The following is a 23419-nucleotide window of genomic DNA, read 5'->3' on the forward strand; positions in this document are numbered from 1 at the left end:
AGAAGAATTGAAATACCATCATTGGAACTGCATCTAGAACGCCCGTTGTCATCATAGCTTTCTCCGCTATGAACTTTGTAAGCTTCCTAAAAACCAAATCCTACCCCCATTCCTCAAAAAAGCCTTTGTTCAGAAGATATTGAAGGATGACAACACAAGAGACAAAGGCCAGAAAGAACTGCACTGTGCTGCTTCTCCAGGGCAGAATCTGCAATGTTAAGTGTTTCTTTATACCTGGAAAAAAAACCCTAGAGTTGGTGAGACAGCTTTTAATGAGGTTTGTATGATGTAAAACACACACATTAACAAAGCCTTTCAAGTCAGGATTTCTTTGTAGCTATACATCCTAAACACAGTTGGAAACATTTTAAGATATTAAAATTGGCATTTCTTTCACATTATTATCACTTACTTGGTAAGAAGGCCGTTAAAGGGATCCAAATTTCAGGAGAAATGGACTTGGAAGCATTAGTTCAGGAAAAGCAGGTGGGGAAAAAATGTCAAGAGGTGTCTACAGTGTGCTGAAACTCAAGTAACGGGGATACTGCAGTTCAGGGACTTGTAAAGTTTCTGGGGGAAAAAAACATTCTCCAGTTAAACGGAAACAAGCTAGTCTATCCTCAAACAGGACAATTTGAGAACTTTTAAAAAAGTCAAATAGGAAAATTAAAAGAACATTTAGTATTCGAACTCTTGCGGATATGAAGATACTTATTCTGATGTCATTTTTCATGTGTCCAAATAAATCCCTGTGTTTCGATAGCCATTACACTAATTTCTGATATAAAAATGAAAGAAAGCCCAAGTTGCAGCATACTCGAAGTCTTACAATGCCTGAACATAACACCGAAGTCATACCTACAACGCAAGTGCCTACAGCGGGGCCGTACTTTGCGCTCGTCGGAGTGAGATGGGAATAATCCCAGCTGAACCGAGACCTGCCGGAGCAAGCACAGCCCAGGGCACGGCAATGACTGCTGTCCTTTTAATCAACGATCGGTAATAATGAATCTCCAATATTCAGAAGTAAAAAAAAAAAAAATCTCTCTTCCTTTTTGTGTGTTTTTCCTGAAAGAAATATTGGAATATTAATTAAAAGGCAAACTATATCAATTACTTTTAGTCTGTACAGTATAAGTTTTACAGCTGCAGAGGAGTTTGATGCCCTTCTGACATTCACACCACATACATGCTTCTACACCAGAGGTGAACGTATACATTTAATGACTAAAACATTAAGAAAGACAAGATGAATAAAGGAACAACTACAACTAGGGATCATTAGGTCAAATATTAGTTAGAAAAATTACAGCTATTTATATACCCATGTGTTTCCCTCAATCACAATTTAAAAATATACACAAAACTTTTATTTTAGATGCTTAGGCTTTATTTCTACTCCTCTGGTTTGTGTTCCTAAACAGAAATTTAAATGTAACCACCATCAAATCTATTCGGCGCTTATGATGCTGATTTGGAGGAGGACTCTGCTCTAAACAGACTTTCTTTCAATACCCTTTGCCCCGACAGTGCTATTTAGCTACAAGAGGAAGCCTTTCTATTAAAAAAAAAAAAAAAAAAAGTACTGTGAGGAAGGAACTCTGAATATGTTTTGATTACATCAAAGCATATGCTGCTGAGTTAGGGAACCAGCAGTTTAAGCTGGCCATTCCCAACCAAGAGCCCCGTGTAAGGCTGCTAGCCAGCAGGGCTTGGCTTACCACTTCCATCAACTGTACAGAGCGCACAGAAACACACAGACCCAGCTCAGCAGTTTTAAAAGCCCCTGCAAAAAGCAAGATTTGCTCCTTCTACGAGTCATACCCACCAGCCGTGCATGCAGAGTACTGTCTGTTCGTTCCAGTACTCTTCTTCCAAAGTTCATTTATTTCAGAAGGCATCGAGCAGTAGCTATGCAGTCTGAACACCCCACCAGCAACTAGTTTCCATTACGAAGATAAGCACCAAGAAAGCTTTGTTCCTGTGATCATACAAGTAATTTAAAGGTAATTTTAGGGCTTTTCCTTGAAAAGGTTAAACAAAAACATTTGCTCTCACATTTAACTGGATGATGACATTAAAATTGGGAGGTGCACTTTGATAGCGTAAGGACAGCACGATTCGTTTTTGGCATGACAGCCCCTTTCCAGCAAAGGCCAAGAATTAAGCAGAAGTAGAATCTGTGTATTCCACTTTGTTTTCAGGGTTCAAAAAGTAAATGGGTCTTCAGAAGATTATTTCATCAAGTCTATTTATTAATGCATTTCAAGTTTCAAAAAAACCTTACATATCTTTGCACAATACTTTATTTTTTGCATTTTTAGTAAAAATTTCCAAAGTGAACAAAAAAAGATACTGTATAAAACACAGTGGACATGAAATCAACAGTAGTATTCCGTTTCATTGTCTTGAACTTTCTTTCCATTTTACCACATCTTGACTTGCAGTGGAGAGTTCAGTGCACATTTCTGTTTTCAGAAGACATTTAACTTAGACTCAAAATAAAATAGGGCAGCATTGGTCTGCCAAAATCCTACCACAGGATAACATTACAGGCAAAAATTTACATGTTCCAAAGTCTACCACACTCAAGAAGTTACTAAGAACTCTTGCTGAATAAAAGTCACCATTTTAGAAATGCAAACCCACTTCCAATCTTTGCACAGTCTTAAAACAAATGTATTTAAAATGACTTAAAAGCAACTACATACACTTCTAACTAGTTAAGATCATTTAGAATTATTTATATAGTCTATTGGACTTGGGGTTTCATGTACAAAATTTGTCTCTAAACCATGTACAAAAAGCTGTATTTTGAAAAAGTTACCACATACTGTACAAGTTTACAAGGAAGAGATCCCATTATATTCTGTAACATTTTTGGCCTTGCTGGCTTGCGTCACATTATGAGAATGATTGTGTAAACCTTATACTCTTAAAAAACAAAACAAAAAACAAAAAAAAACCCAAAACCCAAACAAAGGAAGCCTGTCCAACCCTTAGTCAATTTTCTCCTAAGCAAAGCCAGGAAAATTATAGCCATTTGCATCTCTAATTAGCTTGGTGCTTTTGGAAAACAAGCAATAAATATGTCACAAGCTTAAACATTTTGTAATGCCCCCTTTCATCTCCTGCATAGCAGTAAGCACCTTAAGACATCTTTTGTTTCCTCTTTCAAAAACGCCAATTATTTACATTCGTAATAAAAAACTTTGGAATGGGACATTGTGCTGTTGAATTTTGCTACTGGTATAAAACGTGGGAAAACCGGTAGTCCTAACTACAATTTAAACTCTGCCACAGTAGCTGGGCAAATCACCCTACTTTAGTGGTTATCAATCAACAGTATCTCACTCAATCAACAGTATCATGCTGAAAAGTTATCCAAATATCTGATAAATTAAACAGAACATAAAAAACCCTACAGCTTTTCTTTCTTTCCACATCCCTCTGAACACAAACTTAATTATCATACTGTAAGAATATCTGAACAGCCTGAATAAACTGGTTGCAATTTTTAGAACAAGTTGAGTAACAGGCAGAATCTTCTAATAAAGCATGGAAATATTTCATCTAACTATTCATTAATTAACTGAATAATCAGACAAATTAAAAACATTTAAGCAGAGCTACAAGAAATTAGACACTTATATAAAACACTTTTGAAACATTCTGGCATTTGCAAAGTTCGCAGAACACCTGTTATATCTCTAAAAGACCATTCAATCTTGTATGCTATGTCTTAGCAGCTGTTTGATAAAGATGAAATGAGTGCTTGAAAGAACTTTGATCATGATAAAAAAGTTTGATTTGATTCAAAATTGCTGTGTAAAGCATCACAGGATCCTTGACCATTACACACCATCATCCTCTGTTATCCTGAGTATGTCAATTAAACAGTAATTTCTTCATTAATAGCGGAAAAGTTTTATAATACAAAGAAACATCCATATTGCAATTCTCTTGTTTACAATTGCACACAAGTACGGGTGTACGTTAGAAATACATGTCTGCATATAACAATGTATATACATTGACAAGTAATGTCTCCAATGCTGAGGTGGTCTAGCTTCCTAGCCTTGTCTGGCAGTTGAAAAATATATATTTTTTTTTTCAATTCTTGAGTAAAAGTTTTACTACAGCCATATTTGCCTGCAAGTGAAGAAAATGCAGCAATGAAGAGCACAGAAGGGGGAAAGTATCATGATACTCCTGCCACTAAATTAAAAATACGCAAGAAAAACACTTTTCTTCTTTTTGAGCTGGAAGATTAACTCATTAAAAATTAACCATTTCCACTTGTATTGAGGGCATATAATGCTTTTGTTTCTCTTCGATTTTTGAGAGTTAGATCGGGGACTATGACTTAAGTTTTCTTTGGAGTGAGTTTTCCCATTGTAGGCACTAGGAAGAACCAAGGCAAAAAGCTGCAGTCAACGTCTCATATGTCCCATCTGATAACTCTCTCGGGGCCTTTGCCGCTGTGGTGGCTGAGTGGTTTGTGGTGGTCTCCTCCTTTTTAAAGTGCCTGTTTCAAAGAAAGGTACAAATTATTAAAATGGATTTTTTAAAAAATGATTTCCAGAAGAGTTGCCCTGGCCATGCAAACTAAATATACTTATTTTTCTGAAAGGCTTTATTTAGACCTGCAAGGTCTGCGTGGAGTATTTATTTACAGAATACATTTTAATATCTCAACAGTAGTTCCTTAAACAGGCTGATTCTTACAAAATGCAGCATGAAATAGGAAATATGAGGAACTCTGACTTTGAAGTCTTCAAAGCTTTCTTTTGATGTGCACATTATGTTATAGGAAAATAAGAGTTACGTTTTTATGAATTGTTCCACTGGCACAAATTCCATTTGTAGTTTCACAGTGCCAGACTAAGAACTGTAAGTTGGGACACCTGAAATTTCCCATTCAGAACAAAATCGTTGCAGATAACATAAATTTAATTGCTTGGTGTACTCACCTGGAAGTGGTTTATGAGGAGGCAACTTTGGATTACTGCTTGGAGTATGAACACTGCATATCTTAATGAAACCAGCCATTAACATGATCAAAGCAATTCCCATAAGCAACACTGCCCACCAATAAGCCTAAAAACAAAAGAAAGTATTTCTGGGGGGCTGGCACCCATGTACAAGGGACAGGGGTCATTGAATGCGACTTTCCTTTGCCTTTTAAGTCATCAAAAAGCTGTTCTGAAACATCACTTAAAGACCATAACATTTTAAAAGAAAAACGTCCCCAAAGTTCTTACAGAAAAACACGCTAATACTGCAAATTCATTCTATTATCAGAAGGGCATTTCACAGAAGATGCACTACAACAGAGCTATATAAGCCTAAAACAATCGACAGCTTACACAAAATTGACTATACAGCTCTATAACGGTGCTTCGTTGTAGCTCTCCTCCCAGTCTATGATTAGGAAAGTGTCATCTAGTGCAATAAAAATAAGCAATGCCAGAGATCAATATATTTAGTTCCTTAAAAGAAGCCAGAACATGCAAATATAAAGGGTTAAAGCAGGTAAACTTGTTAAGTCAAAAACATGACCACCCAAACAGACAGTGGACTGAACAGAGATATAACAAAATATTTACTTGGGTTTTTGTTACTTATTTGTTTCCATTCCCTTCCATCTGTCAAAACTTACTTGCTGCACTCAGATGCTTATAGAAAAACTAGTAAACCAAGGTCTGATTGTACTTCAAAGAATGCTGAAGTGCTGTATATATAGAGCAACACGTACCAACTGTGAATACTGATTAACAAGACAAATTTATATTAGACTGGTAAGGAAAATATACTTACCACAATCCATTCTGCAATATTTTCATATAGTTCTGGATTAAAAATGGCTTTCTTTAATCTAGCTAGAGGGCCATCAGCATCTACCAGCCGGCACCTCATAAACACATCACAGTAGCCTTTGAAATCATTACAAGGAGATCCAGGTTGCAAAGTAATAGTTTTGCGACCGAAGTGTTTCTCCCACTGGTTAGAGCCTGTACTTGCACAAGTAGCTGGGTCCACTGAAAAGGAAAATTGTTTGAAAAAAACAAATTAGATTAACCAAACTGTTATTGTATTAGAATATCTGTGCATGAATCCCTTGGTGCTCAATTCTTGAAAATGCTTTTGAAAAAATTTCAAGTTTCTACTTATATGTATAAAACCAAAATATTGTTCATTTCCTATAAAACATAATGCCTCTATCTGAAACTAATTATGTACAAAAATTGCAGTATGCTCTCAAGAAAAAATAAAACATAAACACCATGAGGAGATTCCTTAGATGCCCACTGCTGTATTTATGCTTCCAATTCAGACAAACCTTACTTTTTCTCATGCAGCAGACGTGACACAGTTCTCTATCGTCCTTGCCATCTGAACTAGCACATGTGCATTCCTCCAAGCCATACTTCTCACAGATAGAGCCAGCACATTGCTGTTTGAGACAAGAGAACGAGAACACAAACATCAATTTAACTTTTAAGCACGCTGACGTTAGGAAAGATTAATTTTTAAATAGCTGAAAGCACAATCATCAGTCTAAAGATGCTTATCAATGAAAATAATAGCTTGAATTTCTTCTGAAGTTTGTAAGACAAAATTTATTACACTTACTCAGATGCAGTGTTTAGGCTTATTTGATCCTTTCTTTAAATGGTAATTTACACAGTTATATTTTTTAACACTGTGTTTTCTTTTAGGGCCTCAGAGTACCCTGCAGAACACTCACAGCACTGCAATTCACACTGGAACATGATTACTCAAAACTGTGGTTAGCAAGATAAATCAAAAGCATGTCTCCAAAAATATTTTCTCTCAGAAAATAGTAATAAAAATTTATGGCAGGAAAGATTCTAATTCCACTGTGGAAGGACTCCTCAAATTAAAAAAAAAAAAATAAAAAAAATCACTGCACTTATGTCGTTTAAAAATTAAGGAACTATATAAAGACAATTCTTCTATCTTTTTTTCCATATTTAAAATGATTGAATTAGCTGAAAATTTTTTGAGTAGTATCATTTAATTCAAAACCTGGACTGTGGAAAACAGACTTACAGCAGCACAAGTTACATCTCTAAGAGGATGACTTCTGCTTGTTTCTGCTTCCAAGTAAACATAGATTAACTTATAAGAGACTTCCCATCAATATTTCATAGCAACTACCACCGACTCTTTAACCCAGGAAACTAATGGCAGTTCAGGGTAATTCTATATGCTGGCATATCTGTCCTGCATGCACATGGGTGGAAGAACTGTGTATTTTCATTAAACTAGATTACATGGATTGACAGCATATCTAATTTTCTAAGGCAATAATATTACTTGTCGAAGACTGAAGAAAAATGAAAAGATGGAACTAGGAAATAAAACACTTTAATAGTCTCGATTTCTACCCAAAAAAAATTTAAATGGAACTTTCTCAAACTGTAAAGCTATCTTGGTATGTTACCTGCCTAGTATTTGATGTAGCTTCACAGTTCTTTTGATTGAAACCAATAAATCAAGCTTTTTTCTTTTTTGAAATAATAAAACAAACCAAACCAAAAACAACTGCGTTGCATATGACTGAATAAACCATACCCCATTTATGCAAACTTGTGTGTGCCTGTTGCAGTCTGTGAAGTTTGGTTTAGGCTCAGAAGCTGGACAGAGAGCACTGACACCATTACACATTCCTTCTCGCGCACAGTCAGAATCATTTCGACACTTATCAGTCTTCAGTTTGAAATTACACTGTGCAGTACAGCAGGGGCCTTGACTAGGGCTAGAAATAAAGAGAACACATGGATGTAAAGAAAAAGCATGAATAAATCCAAAAAGAACTATTTATCCTGAAACCTACTCAAACACTTCACATTTCTGCTAAGTAAAATGTCAATTGAAAATAATTTCTTCCTGTCCATTAAGGTAACAAAAGGTTACTGCACTGAATATGGATTTCTTAGTCACTGTACTAGCCAATTAAACTCTTTGCATTATATTAGAAAAACAGTACAAGCAACATTTTAAATTAAAACATACAGCAAATAACAGCATTTCAAAGTTTGTACATGCAAATCATTCAATTAGCAAGCTGGTAAAATTAATTCAGGAACAACTGATTAGTTTGATAGTCTCAACAAAAAAAAAAATGTAGTAAGTCAGTCAAGCTTTATACCACCGTAAGGAATTTTTTGTTTGTTCTGTGTTTGTTTTGTTTTTTTTTTTTTTTTTAACTTTCTGCAGCCATACTACTCACATTGTTTAAATAAAAAAGAAAAGGGAAGGAGACATGTCAGCTCTTATGTCGGAGATCACAGTCAGCATACAAACTAATTTTGGGGGGAAAAAATTTTGCCAAAGCAGCTTCACCAGCTCCCCCAAAACACTTGGGCTCCTTTCTGTCCCAGACATCAAAGCATTTGAGCCCCTTACACTGGCGAAACAGCAGGGAACGATCATTTCCTTCTCCTGAAGCTGTGTTTGAGTACGTATGCCACTACAAGCTGCAGAAGAGCGAAGGTTATGAAACACACATTAACGACTTGATTCAAGCTAAGCCTCCTGAGTTCTCAACTCAAATTATTCTGTACCTCAGTATTCACAGTGTGTTGACTGGCATTCAGCAGGCACCAGAAGATAGCAAAGACCTTCTGCGGGTCAGGATCTCTCTATTTTAAAACTACTGCATGCCTACAAAAATTACTCTTGACATCACACATGTAGAAGACATGTAAAGCAGCTAGGTAGGTACCATAGTTTTCCTAAAATGTGTTTTACATGATCCATTCTTGCATTTGGATTTGGTTTACATGTCTTTGGAAACCTCTTTGTACAGCAAAATTTTCAATCTTAACAGAACTGGAAAAAGAGGAATCCTAAATCAAAAATGATGGAGTAATTCCTATTTAAGACTGCTCCCAGCAGGGCATAAAGCGAGACTACAGTCAGCTGAGCAGGAGGGAGCAAGAAAGAAGGTGGCGGTGGCACCTGGTGTACTCAGAAGGGAACAGCTGCTCACCATTGCTGCCATGTAAAGCAAAATGCCAGAAACCAATAATAAGAGGTATTAACCAATAAAAAGATGAATGTAAAGCCTTTATTTTAGTAGAAAAAGTAAGAATTTGCAAGAGGGAGGGAACCACACGTGCGAAATTATTACAACTATGAATTCACAGGAGATGGTCTTTCTACCATGTCTACACTGTCAAATACATTTTAACAGTAGATGCTACTTTTATTTCCACTCCCAGGATGACAGAGATCATTCTTACGGCAGGAAAATCTAATTACAACAAAATTGTGTACATTGTATTAAAAAGTTGAGCTGGTTTAGACTTAAAAATAAATAGTAATTCTCTCCATCTTTGGCTAAGAGTCTAACCGGACACTAAATTTATGTGACTCTCTTAAGAGGAAAAAAGCTCATGCCTTCCACGTGAAAAAAAATCCAAAAGTTTTCAGATGAAGTAGAAATTTAACATGTGTCTTAAGTCACAGAACTACAAGATAGAAGTTGACTTACTTCACTGTAAGTTTTATGATCTTTAAAATTTCCTCTTATAAATCACTGTGTACACAATGCTGCCAAGATACAAGGTGACTTAAAAACCAGTTTAATTTATTAAACAAGCATTTTTTATAAAAAAAATAATAAATCAATCCTCTATATCCTTCAATTGTCTTCCAGTTAGGCAATGCTGTAGAAATGGCCCTAGGATAGGATCCAATTTCATAATACTCTCCATTATCCTTTGGGCAATTAATACTCTCCTGTACCTGCTGTAAAAACAGTATCCTAGACGTGTTTTTCTGACTCATACAGTTTTTGCAAGAATTATACACAACATGTTTCTGATAGACAACAGAATTTCAACACATAGTTGTCTGCACTGAGTATTATGATAAGTCAGCATTGATACAAGCCAGTGCCATTAGGCTTTTTGAAAAGCTAGAGAACAGTCATCTAGGAGAAAAGCGAGCTACAATTAGTACCAAGAATTGCATAGCATAATGGTGAGTGACAAGTTCTTAAGCACAATGTAAGTCATATTTAAGAAAGTAAATGCTTTAAGAATAATGCAAGTAAAATAGATTCTAAAATAGCAATTATAGCTACCAATAAATCCCGAAAATTGAAGTGTACTGTAACAAACATGCACAATACCTGCAGTGTTTGCCTGGTTTTAACTTGCATTTTTTATCTTCTGACTGGTTTGCATCATAACAGCATTCATCTTTACACTGGTCACTGTATCCACAATCACACTGCTCTCCTTGTTCAACCAGTCCATTACCACAGATGGGTTGACCAGACTCTAAAAATGCCAGTATATTTATGTACAAAGCAGTACAAAGAATATGCAAATAGACTCACAAATGTTAACATTGATTTGCAACAGCATCCAGCTAATTGTGACTGAAAATGCCTGGTCAAGATGGACTTCAGACTAGGGCGCAAAGCAACTTGCATCGTTTGCTTGCCACCCAACTTAGTCACTCCTGCAACTCATAGGATTCTCAGCCTCTGAGTAAAAGATTTCTGCTGATAACAGGGGGAGTTTCTTGTGTGGATAAGAAATAGACGGTGATAAGAGGAAGTTTTCTGTTAAGCCTTCAAAGCAGCAGCAATCTTTCTTGCACTCCTTCCCCTTTAATAGAGTCTGAGGACCTTAAGGCAAAAGCTGATGGTGCTGGGGTGAATGAACCACTACTTACTCCAAAACCCAAACATACTCACTGCACTACCTCAGAAAACTTGTGAGAGGCCACACACCACAGACTCCAGGAAGATTCCTGCAATTATTTTTTTTGTTGTTGTTACTGTTTAAACAGAACTTCCTGTATTTTAATTTGTGCTCCTTACCTCTTGTCCTTTCACTGGGCGTGACTGCAAACAGTCTGATCCTGTTTTCTTTACTCCCTCCCACCAGGCATTTATAACCCAGGGGAGGCAACCCCCCAACATTCTGTTCTCCAGCCTACAGCCTCTCCTCATGTGTCAGATGCTCCAATCCCTTAATCATCTTTGCGGCCCTTTGCTGGACTCACTCCAGTATGTCTGTGTCTTTACTGTACTGGGGAGCCCAGAACTTAACGACAGTACTCCAGTTCTCAAATTCAGTTCTTTACTTACAGAATTCTTCCAGTAAATTAAAACAAAAAACAAGTAAAATAAAGACTAAATCACATTTCTAATTAAGCAGAACAGTAATAGCTTCGCCATTCTTCTTTTGGGATGACTAAATACATACCAACAAAACAATTATTTCTTTTCTTCTCAAGAACTTGGCTGATATTTCGAATGCTACAGATAGAGAACTTGTTGTTGTTAAGTTTGTCCCCAGATGTAGCTCTTGCATACATGATATAATTGCCATTTTCTTTCTGTCCCAAGTTCTTGGACTCTCCTGGAGTGCACTCCATTCCAGAATCGTGCTGCAAAACAAATATTTAAAAACTATTTCTATTTCTATCAAGACAGCTGCTCTAATTTCTTTCTGTCTTTTTACACATCTGCAAAAGTAACCTGGTTTGATAACCTTGACACAGTGAGAATAAAAGGTTCACAGAGAAACCCCACTATCTTATACTAAAGTTTCTTAAAACAGAAAATGTGTATGGAAAACAAAGGTTTGGTTTGGGTTTTGTTGGTTGTTTGTTTGTTTATTTTTTTCTCCAGAAACAGTAGCAAGTATCTAATTTCTTCAGTTTTAGCTTATTTGCATTCATGGTAATGTATAGGGCAAGTGCATGTCCTGGAACGAATACCAACTCAAAAAAGTCGCCATCTCCTGAAAAGAGTGGCTTTATGAACACAAAAGGATATTAAGTATTCTGTGGAATAAAAGCAGAAAGTAACTGAAACAGCAGTCCATTCTGCTTGCTTCTTTTGAGGGAAGTTTTGTTTGTCAGCCAGTGACTAGATCTACACAGTATCAGCACAAGGAATGAAATGCATTACGTATTGGCATTCTAGCAATTAGCAAACTGACAACATACTAAGCTGTTACGCGTAAGAGGAACTCCAGTGCTGTTCTGATGCATTCAACTTTCCAGAAATACAACCAATGTCTCCAAAAGAAGTAGTTAAATTTAAAAATTTTCAACATAGTTGCGAGAACTGCATCATTTATTACAGTTTGAAAAAAAACAAACGCATGAGTAGCATTAAAAGACCCATCTTCCAGGCTGATCCAAAATATGTTTCACTCAGTGCGACTGTTTTTCCAGTTTTATGTGCTTGTATTTTCAGTTATGCTTGGAAGGCTTGTTCCCACTCAGAGCAGTGGTATTAGGGATTTTTTTCAAGTCACATGAAAAAAGGATTCATATGTGAACATCTGTTTTGGAAGAACTCATGATTCCTGTCATTTTACTTCCAAGAATAAGAAGCCTATATACTTAAGTTTAAAAAAAAAAATCCAAACCAGAAAACTTTGTTCTCATCTCCAGCAAAACCAAAAGGCTCAAGCTTTCAGCTTGCCACAAACAAATCATGTCCCTAAATGACCGGGAGACAAATTTTGCTTCAAAATAACTGTTCTTGGTATCTTAATCCTCCCCATAATTTTCTTCTGTAAACTTTAAGTATAAATAATTGAACTCTAGAAGCAGCCATTTCTATCTTCACTTGTTGAATAAAGCTTCATCTTAACCAAATTTGCATTGATTGCATTCTCCTCTCTAGGATAAAATAAAATACATTTATATAAAGTATGTGTGACCCTAGTCTTCAATAAAACACAGGGAAGTTTTTAGAGAAAGCTAATGTAGACCCTTTATAAGGAATTGAACTAGTAAGAAATACACCATTCACAAAATCCACTGTTGCACCAGTGTTGTCAAATACTCGTTAAAGGGGCTTAGTTCATCAATCTGGTTTTCATTTATATACAGTGTGCATGCACATATGCACATGCAGTCACGGTCATATTTTCCTCGTTCATGAAGAGTAAAAACTCCATTTGCAAATCATGCAAAACAGTTGGAAGTGAGTTAGCAGATCAATAGTAATACTCACAGGTGAACCAAAGTTATGCCCAACTTCATGAGCAAAAGTAATGTGAGAAACCTTGGGAGGAACATGAGAGCCATAGTTCTGAACAGTGATGATTCCGGTGTTCAGAGACTTCTTCTTACCATCAGAATACAGTTTGCTCTTTTCACATATTCCACCAGAGCTCCCTGCATTTAGATAAAAGTACAACAGGTCATCACTGAAGAAAAGCAGTACTGTGTTACTTCTCTAGTGACATTTAGAACAAGAAACAGCTTGCCTCCTCAGTGGATAAGTTCTTTTGTGTAATTAATATTAACACAACTTTTAAAGTAGATTAGATTTATCCACACTAATGCTCTCAGCACTGAATGGATACACTCACACAAGAAGTTAGCTGTTTTAGAAAGAGCTGTTTCGGGCTTTCACTGCGCAGACAGGCCCTGAGTTCATCACACCTGTAGTACAAGACTAGCACGGTGCAACATCCAATACAGGCAGCCTCAATCTACATCCCAAGTGGACTTCACCAAGTTAAAAAAAACCAACAGTAAAATCACAGGAGATCCTCTCTCACAGTAAGAGCATTTACATGATGTCCAAAATGTCCAAGCTAAGCTATACATCCTTGTCAGCAAAAGTGACTCGTTTTTCCACTGTGCAAACTAAAGCTGAAAATGCTTCTGATGTGTGGGTTAATCAGACCCTGTTTAGAAGGCCATCACACTTCTCTTCCGAAAGTCTTGAAACTGTGACTTTAGCATCACTGAATTTTTCTGTAAGTCGAGTTTGTACTGAGGCATTATCAATGTTCTAAAGTTCAGCTATTCTATTGCTAACATAAATGGTGTCTAAAACACTCTCTAAAGAAGTTGCCTTCCTTTCTGAAGTAAAAGACCATTTTAGTGAAATATCCTATGCCAGTATGTGTGTTTAGGATTAAAATCTCTTGATTTTTCTCAATTAAATGCAGTTTTGGAAGCAGTGTTTACGGAATGCCCATTCCAATTCATCCAGTGCTTGCTCAGTCTACACACTGGACTTGTGATCACAGACCCAGTTTCCCATTTACACAGGCCAGCTGTGTGTCCTGCACTCACTACGGTGAGTCCACACAGGTCCCTCTCCTCTAACATACTTGCTACACTCATGGGTCCACTGATCTGTTCTCTGACCACTGTACTAATACTTATTTAAGCATTTTAAGCTCCTGAAATTGAAGTCTGACAGACTGTCACACCATATTTTTCCACGTAGCACCAATACTCTACAACCAAAATGTGCTTTAGAGGAAAGTACAGCAGTAAACAAAGTGAGGTTGTAATGTATAGCTACACCTCATAAACAGTTTACATGTTTCTTCCACAATTATTTGAATTCTGTTAAAGCTCTTCATAATGCTCTCCTAACAGTATCCAGTCTCTTGCAAAGTTTCATACGACCTGCTGTTCTCCAGCTAATTCCTTATTATATAGAAATCACTTGAGGGAAGAAACAAGGGAAGACCGTTCCTTCTGAATTTCTGATTTTGATTTCTGTGAAAGCTTCCACAATTTGGCATGTGTGCTGACCTATAACTAAAGATTTGGTATCTACTCAAATTTAAAGACTAACAACTTTCAAATATATCAGACTAATACATCCTATAAAGTTCATACATCCAGGACAAACACCTTGAGATGCTGCACACGTGAAGACCATTGTTCGATTTTTTTATATCGAGATATACATCAGAACCAAAATATACAACTAGGCTGACACTAATGAGAAGCAGTTCAAGAATAGTCACACAAAAATTACTCTGGTATCTCCTAGAACAAGATCTCGCTGATTTTACTTTGTTTAAAAAAAAAAATATAAAAATTGCTTCCAATACTACCTAGAAAACCTAAGGGTTCTGCAGTGTAGTACTACTACAAAATTAAAACTGCACAGTTGTAAGCTCTTCTGGCACTTTACTGCTCACTCATACCTGTCATAAATAAATTCATCCAAGTAATACAACCTCTGTCTAACAAAAGAAATATTTTTTTATTTATTGCTCATGTCTTGCTCATCAGAAAGACAGCAAGACTAACTGAAGTGACACGGTACGCTGTTTATATTGAAAAAAATAAATTAAACCATACCTACCAAAAATTGTGAAAAGTTGGTTATGAGATTTTTATCTACTTGCTGCCAATTTAAATGACATAATTTCTAATTTTCTTCTTTGTACCTACCTACAATACTTTATCTCATAATGCTGATGGTTTGCATATAATTACCTGAAGGGGCTCCAACCCAAGCCAGACCAAGGACTCCATCATCAAAATCACGGTCTGTAAACACATAGGCCAAGCAATAATCATCATGATTCTGTTCCGAGTTCAGTTCCAGAAACTTTTCCACACCAATATTAGGAAATCTGAAGGGATTGGAAGAGTCCTTCTCATCTACAGTTGTGTTTATCTAAAAGTAAATTGAAACAAACTGTAAGACAAGATTCACTTTCACTTGCCTTGTAAATACCAGCTAAGAGGCCTGCTGTTGTCAATACCTTGTTATGTTAAATAAAGATGTGGCTAAAGATTTATAGGCCTTGACAAATTACAACCCCAATATTTGGAAAACCAGGTTCTACAATAAATTAAGAACTGCATTTGTGCAGTAAATCCCCCCTCTCTTATTTCTTTTTCCTTTCCATCAGTAGCAAAAAGTTTGTATTTATCCTCTTAAATCATCACTTTTAGCAGGAACTTTCAACCTGGAGAGCCACTATTTCATGATTAAAGCACTTGCAGAGCAATACAGTCTATTTGCCTCACAGTCAACACTGCTGAAATATAAGAAGTTCATTCCAATAAAAACTGATTACAGCTTAACAGCAGAAACAGCAGGCTTTTGACAGTAAGCACTAAAATAAATGTGTTGGGGAGCTACTTACTACAGAGACACCTGTGTTATGAAATTACTAACAATAAATGGTTACAAGTGAACAGCAAAAGGACTTTTTTAAAAAAAAACAAAACAGACAACCAGCCTCCCAGCAATATCAGTGAAGCTAAAAGTGTTTCCAACACAACTTACTCTTATTCGTTTCACCATGAAGCTGATGTTACGGATTCCTGAGAAATCTGTTGACTGGTAAATTGTGTCAATAGCTTTAACGTGGCTGGATATCTGCAAAAAACAAAAGTACCTACAGTTCAAAGTTCTGTGCACTACGCTATAGCTAGTCTTACAAACAACAACTGCAAGGCCTATACTTTTACATACAAGATATTGTGCCACATGAACTCCAACAGGCCTTTTTAAATCCAGTGCTGAGTAAATCACCACATAACCTAGTACCGGCATTGCCAGCATACCAGATCACAGCAAAGTATTTTGTTGTTTGTCTTTTTTTTTTTTAAACACATAATTCTATCAAGCATTCAGATACTTCTTTCTGATACTCATTAGACTCACTGCCACAGTAAGATAGCACTGTAGTTAAAATTGTATTTGAAGTGCTGCATTTCTTTTTTTTTGTGCAACAATTTACTTGTTAGAGCATTATTCTTTCATTTCTGGTCGAAAAAAATGTGAAAAAAATTGATCATTTATCTTTCCCAAGAGCACGCAGAAATGCTAACTCATCGAAAACCTGATTTTGAAGGTGACTTCAGAGCTTTAGAAAACGTTACTCAAATTGAATTACGTATGTACAATGTGATGAACAAATAGTAAAAGTCAGATTTGCAAGTGGTAGTGAAGCTTCAGACTTCAAGAGAAGTATAGCGATGTACCAGTTATATTTTTAGCAAACTATCAAAGAAAAAAAGCCACACGAACCAACCCTTTTTCTAGTTAATAGTATATTGACAAATGAAAAGCACCTGTCTCCAGTGGCCACTGCTTTTAAACCTTCCACTACATCAGACTCTACAGGAACAGATCTCAGTGTCATTAGGTCACAGTGTTTTGAATTAAAGTTTCAAATGCAAAGCTATGCCAGTGTTAACACCGAGGCTTGGCAGGCTGTCAAACAGAACAGAAACTCTTGAGGAAGTATTATTTTTCTGAGTAGGAACAGAGAAAAGTCAGACTGCAAGTCTTGCTCTGAGGTGCTGAACAAACCCCAGCTGCCATTATTAACTAAAGGAAGCACAAGTGCCCAGGACTTCTGTCACAGATACAGAGCATCTTTTTAGTGATGTTAAAAAAAAAAACACAGAAAAACGCTGTTTCAGTAATATCATGATCACTTGCATTCCCAATAACGAAACAACATTCTAAAGTAAATAAGCAATAATATACACAATTAAGTTACATAAAATTTATCAGAAATACAGAAATAATGTACAAGCAGATAATTTAAAACAAAGGCCTTGGAAATACCTGTGCAATTACAGCTTCCCTTGTTCCATAATGCTTGTAGAACAAATGATCCGTCTGAATATACAGCTGACACGTATTTTTTTCAGCCTGCGTGGCACGCTTTTTTCTTAAAAGCTGTGGACCATTGTTCTTGGGCTCTTCAACAGGCTTCTGCATATACACAGGAAACATTAATTTTGTACATCTACATGCTGCACTAGATTACCTAAAAATAGCGATGGATTTTTCTAAACATACTGCACTAACAAAACCAGATTTTCTTTCTTTTTCTTTAACCCTCAAAGCTTCATGAATCTTGAAATGAACTAAGTATGTTACAGCTAGTTTTCAAGTATACCATCTATTTTTAGATCTCATTCAAATCCTTCTGTGAATTTCTTCTCAAATTACAACAGGCATACAATGTGAAGCACATTTTTTTCATTCGTGTGATCTTTGTAATTTTTTCTTTTGCGTAACCCTCTTCTAAAATGAGCAAGCAGTTTGTAGATTAGGAAAAAAAACCAGCACGGTGGGACGTAAATGCACCCTCCTTAACACAAGTTATTTCACATTGTAATTACCTTGGCCAGCTACCTGAGCAAACAGAAATACTGCTGTGTGGAACAAAGGGTACGCTAAACATGAAGTTATAATAATGCTCATTAGCCAGAGCAGTATCTGCTAACACATTTGCCTTATGGTATTCACTGGTTGATAGCCCACTCTCTCCGTAAAATTTTACAAGCAAATTTTTGGGAAGGCACGTTTTTGTTACCGACACTGAATTGTGTAATATTTTTGATAATTTCTGTAATCACAATGTAAATACAGTTTAAGTTGTTGATGCTATTTAACAAGCCATATCGTGTAGTTTTGTTGGCATGTACTTAACTGACAGCACAAAATTATGCCAAAACTTGAAACATCTCGTAACACAGATAACACTAAAAAAACCTCAGTAATTTACTGTTGGAGGGGAAAAAAAAAATATTCCAAAATCATGACAAGTGGTGCAAACCTGAAAACAAAATAAATACAGGACTCTAAACATGTATTCCAAGTCCCTTCCATAGACCACCTACCTCCTATTACAGGCAACCTATAGCATGCTGTAACCCCTCCAGTCCTTTACTACTACGAGCAAGACCCTTCCTACTCACATCACTTCACTACCCACTGAAAGCACTCAGATGTTACAAGCACGTTACATTAGCATAACTTGAAAATCTAAAAGTTATTACTCTTTAAGGACCAATACAGTACTCGGAGATCAAGGCATCCTGAAACTCTTCCTTCTCAACTGCAATGAAGTATATTCGTCATCTCAAGTTTGATTTCTGCATCCATCTAAAATTCCAGTTGTTGAAAAATTTAAGATCATGTAGGATTTGTTATGACTATGAGCTAGCATATCTACACTGCAGAAGCAATGAGAAGGATTTAGAAAAATGATGTTAATAAGAAACCTCTAGGAATAATTTAAGTACTTCACAATGTTGAGGGATGACGATTGACCAAAAGTAGAAGAGACAACATACAAGTAACGGGAATTTATCACATTAATTTCTAACCCACATAATCCATTAGCCTGTGTTATACCTCTGTTGTTGGTTCTTCTATACCAGTCATCTGGTACCTCTGCATTCTTTCAAATACCGAATGATCTGCACAACCTCCTTGTGGTCCATATTTGTGTGGGTATTCTAAAAAGAGGAAGGACAGGTTTCAAAATCAAAGAACAAGTGCAGAGTACAGCTGTATCACTGCAAATTATTCAGTTTGTGTCCAATATTGCTCACGTGGTTTGAGGGAAGCATTCTAAGACCCAAGCTTTACGCAGTTGTCTTTTTTTCATTAAACATTTCTACCAAGATACATTCTTAGTTTTACAAAGAGAACAAAACTGACAATAGCTTCTTAACATTGTTTTCTTTATAGATAACAAAAGAAATATGATGAGTGATGTCTAACATAAGAACAAAAGCTATTATTTACACATCTGTGCTGATATGCTTGAACTAACAGCAGCCTTAAAAAAAAAAAAAAAAAGAACTCACAATGGAAAATTATTAGAGATTAAGTATACTAAAGACTGCTTAGGTAAGAGAAAGGGGTTTTTTTTATTCTACTTGGTAAACTCAAACTAAGAAACCTTGCTAACATCCTTAGAAGATTCTATTACTTCATTCATCTTCCATGGAATTTTTGAAAATTTTTTATATCATGCAACTTGACTACCAATACATAAGAACTGAAACTCTCATGAACCTTGGTTTCAAACTCAACTCTACAATTCTAGAATTACGAGCTTCCTAACAATTTTATTGACAAGGTAAAATGCACAATTTCCACTCTGGAAAATAAACGATACAATTAAGGACAACAGATCAGTGTGTGTATGCATGCATATTTTAAACTTTCATCTGTAAATTTTCATAACCTGTAATTCTGTATTTAAAACTTACAAGCAAAGTAAAACAAGACTGAAAAGAAAAAATTTCCATCACCTCCATGCTAATTCTAAAAACAAAACCTGTAGTACTATCCAGGTACACATCAGCTAAACATTCTGGAGATGCAAACTAGCTCACGGAGATTATCATACAGTTGGCTGCTTACCAAGGGTAATTGTTTATGCAGATCTCCTTGCACACGTGTACATGCCTCAGACACATACGGTTAGGTTTTGTCTGTTAGTACCTACTGGAGATTTGTAAGCAACTGGCACTTGCAGAAGCTTCCTCTGGAGAAGTACTGAAAGGAAGAGGTCTTGCCCCTTCAGCTTCTCCGCAGACTGGATCCCATTATAAACTGGTGCCCCAGTGAGAGAAAATGGAGTACCAGCTACAGGTGCCACGTATGCAAGTATTTAGGGAACCAGTTTCTGTAGGGCAAACCATAGTTATACCATCACCTTAATAGGGTGTGGGGTTTGTCAGAAATGTGTAAACTTAACCAAGATTTTTTGGTGGTTTTTTTTTTTATTTCTGTTTGTTTGCTGGGTGGTGGCGTGGTTTTTTTTTTTAAGCAAGCATGGAGACCCAGAATCACAGAGTACACATACAGGGAACGCATACATAGGGGTAGATTTATAAAGCCCAAGACCTGGCATCAAGGACCTGCTGTCCACATTATATGCATTTCAGGCTATTTCACCCTGGACTAGCTCAGCTCTACTCTGGTTCTGCGGAGTCAAAGCCTGTTAGCAGCTGGAGCACAGCAGATGCACTCTGGTACAGTTTTGGCTAGTTGCCTTTAATTATCTTTGACTCTCATACCTGTTTCCTGCAGTCATACCATATGATACTGCTAAACTATTTCAATATACAAGCCCAATTTACTTCAGATTTTCTCCCTATATCATTACTTTCTAAACGTCATATTTCAATTATTGAAAGCTGGGGGAAAATTAAATAGCGAAAATGAATTAAAAAAAAATATTGTATATTTGGCATACAGCTGAAATTGAGTTCTGAAAAAACCCAAACCATTTAATATGAGTTTATGCTCCAAAATACTCAAAGACCAGATTCAATGGACCCACTGATAAACTTAAAAGGACTGATTAAGAAATAAAAGCAGTCTTCCAACCTTCATTCCTCTCCATCACACATAAGCCAGTATTTAAAGAAGTCATGTTTAACACTAGCTTTTTAAAACTAGTTAAATGATAAATGAGGTAATTTAAACTTATTAACATTTCTTTTTCAAACTGGGTCCTTTTCCAGGTACAAAGTATTTTATTTCAACTGTAAACTTTGTCTAGTGAGAAAGAAACAGATATAATAAACACACTTCTTGGCAAAGAAAGTTTCAGCCTAAGAGTAACTGAAAGATTATAGTTGGGTGTAAGCAGTTATTTATTATCTCACTAGCAAATTAATTCTATCTACTCTAAAGATCCAAGTACAGCATTGTATGTCAAAACTTCTTCCCAGTCTGAATTTTAGAGAAGCTGCTCCAACACACCACAAAATCACTTCTTCTTTGGTCAATTTTATGCCTACTTGGTTTTGACTAGTGTTTGCCAATGAGATTATTAGCAAAATCTTGATACTGTGTGGGAGGTAATATATTTGAATTCTAATAAGGTTGTTTCTTTAAATTAAAAACACCTTTTCAGAGGTAACTACAATGCATGCACACTAAAGTTTTTGAAAAAAAATCCTAGACTTCTGAAGAAAGTGGTATTTTCCTTTCACTGTTTTACAGAAACGTTCATGAATTACTGTTATTAGAGCCTTTCAAGTTCACTTAACGATTTTCTGTGTATTGGTTTCCCACATTGCAATGTCTTAATGCCACACAAATACCATTTTTGAACTGCTGTCTCATCACATTCCTCCCAGTATGGCTAGCCCTAGCACAGTGTCAGAAGGATGAAGGGCGAGAAAAGGACAAAAATGCTTATGCTGTGAGCCACCTCACCCAATTTGATTAGCAACGTAGTGGAACACAGCTTTGCTGTAACCAATATTAAACAAAAAGCACCACTCACTGCTGGAGTCATCTTTACTCTCTGGGATCCTGTTTACTGTCACTAGACTGGAGTCAAGAGCAGAGAATTAGTGGTATGATCCTTTCCCTTCTCTATCTCCACCACTTTCATTTACTCCCACCATAGCACTTAAGAAAAACACTCTCCTGTATTTCACCCATTTAAAATTCTCTTTACCCACTACACAACCACACCGCCGACCACTAACTAGTATCTGTGACAAAAGCACGTTACAGAAGGGTGGGAGTAACAGACATTGCTGCCTCACCATCAGCACACTCCATCTATATAAACCCACCCTGACTGGAAAACAGCTCCTGCAGGTGGGAACTGCAGGAATCCACAAAAATTAACTGGAAACATGACAGCACAGCGTATTTTGCACCAGCACAAAACACCGTTTCCTGCTATCACCACACTTTTACTCATACTCTGTTGCATTATGACAACTGATGGAACAGTACTAGAAATAAATGCTTTCAGTGCATTACACAAAATAATGTCTTTGCTCTGTATCTCGTTTCCCAAAAAGGTTAGGAAATCCCTTAACACATTTTCAACACTACCTGCCTGCAATGCAAACAAATACTTCTCACTTCAAAAGCAACAGTATAGCAAGAAACACTTTAAAAGTGTGACAGTTAAAATCATAAAGAATTGAACATGAAACCATTGGCAACAGCAATTGCCAAGGTTTTGCATGTGCCAGAGAAGACAAATCTCCCGTGGACAGAGTTGAATCCGCCCTGCCAAACACGGGAGGCAGGTAAGATAGGATGCTTACTTTGGAACCATGTCTAGCTTACAGAGGAAGCTGCACACAGAACCTTCTTTTGACAAACACTGTGCTACCCCCAAACTGTGAGGGCACTGTTCCCTTTTCATCTTTTGAGGCTTCCTCTTTCTACCATCCCCTGCAGTAGCTCCATTTCTGGAACTAAGCAGGAACTACACTGTGTCAGATGACTGGGACAGTTTTTGACTTGCATCGCACAAGTCTGGTTCATGCTCCTGTGATGCTTTTCAGCGCTTTGAGCGGCGCATCCTTCTGCCAGCTCTTTGGGATCAAGAGCTTCTCAGCCTGTCCCTAGCCACAACCCTGCGAGGTGATCAAGGGAAAACACGTGCTTTTAGCATGAAACAATGGCTCACGGTGAATGCAGAGTTGAGGAAAAACTAGAAGTCTACTTTCCATCAGATCTATGAAAGAAAGAGTTTAATTACAGGATCAATTTTCTAACTAGAGAAAATCCTCAGACAAAACACTTTTTCTTTTCCCATGTTGTCCACTTTCCCATTTTCCACTTTCAGTTTTTGTATACCCTGACAGAATGTTAAAAACCAGTAAACAACAATAATGTAATAACAAATCTAAAAAACAAAGTTTGTCATTTTGTACTTTCTGACAGCGGTATTCTAACTAGATGGCAGATCATTATTAGTGATACATCAAATCCAGACGCTTGAAATAAGGATTTTTATCATTTTAAAGCAAGGCACTGCCTACCACAAAGAAATACCTGACCATATGATTTTTTTTCTTCTGCTTGTCAGTAAATAGTGTGATCTGTTAAGCA

At 36.6% G+C, this 23419-nt stretch overlaps 1 protein-coding gene across 1 annotated transcript in view; it reads right to left on the bottom strand.

The window, feature by feature from the left end:
* Positions 1 to 2234: 2234 nt before the first annotated feature.
* The window catches only part of ADAM10 (ADAM metallopeptidase domain 10), a 51302-nt gene continuing 30117 nt past the window's right edge, over positions 2235 to 23419 (bottom strand). The window contains exons 5-16 of the mRNA XM_040600596.1: positions 18944 to 19047; positions 17363 to 17512; positions 16070 to 16162; positions 15268 to 15451; positions 13025 to 13188; positions 11256 to 11439; positions 10169 to 10319; positions 7603 to 7786; positions 6349 to 6457; positions 5821 to 6041; positions 4974 to 5100; positions 2235 to 4528 (exon numbers count right to left, since the gene is read on the bottom strand). Coding sequence (XP_040456530.1) covers positions 4434 to 4528; positions 4974 to 5100; positions 5821 to 6041; positions 6349 to 6457; positions 7603 to 7786; positions 10169 to 10319; positions 11256 to 11439; positions 13025 to 13188; positions 15268 to 15451; positions 16070 to 16162; positions 17363 to 17512; positions 18944 to 19047 — 1766 coding nt within the window. The 3' untranslated portion in view covers positions 2235 to 4433. The remainder of the gene's footprint in view (positions 4529 to 4973; positions 5101 to 5820; positions 6042 to 6348; positions 6458 to 7602; positions 7787 to 10168; positions 10320 to 11255; positions 11440 to 13024; positions 13189 to 15267; positions 15452 to 16069; positions 16163 to 17362; positions 17513 to 18943; positions 19048 to 23419) is intronic.

The sequence above is a fragment of the Falco naumanni genome, chromosome 7 (genome assembly GCF_017639655.2).
Source record: "Falco naumanni isolate bFalNau1 chromosome 7, bFalNau1.pat, whole genome shotgun sequence".
Classification (NCBI taxonomy): Eukaryota; Metazoa; Chordata; class Aves; order Falconiformes; family Falconidae; genus Falco; species Falco naumanni.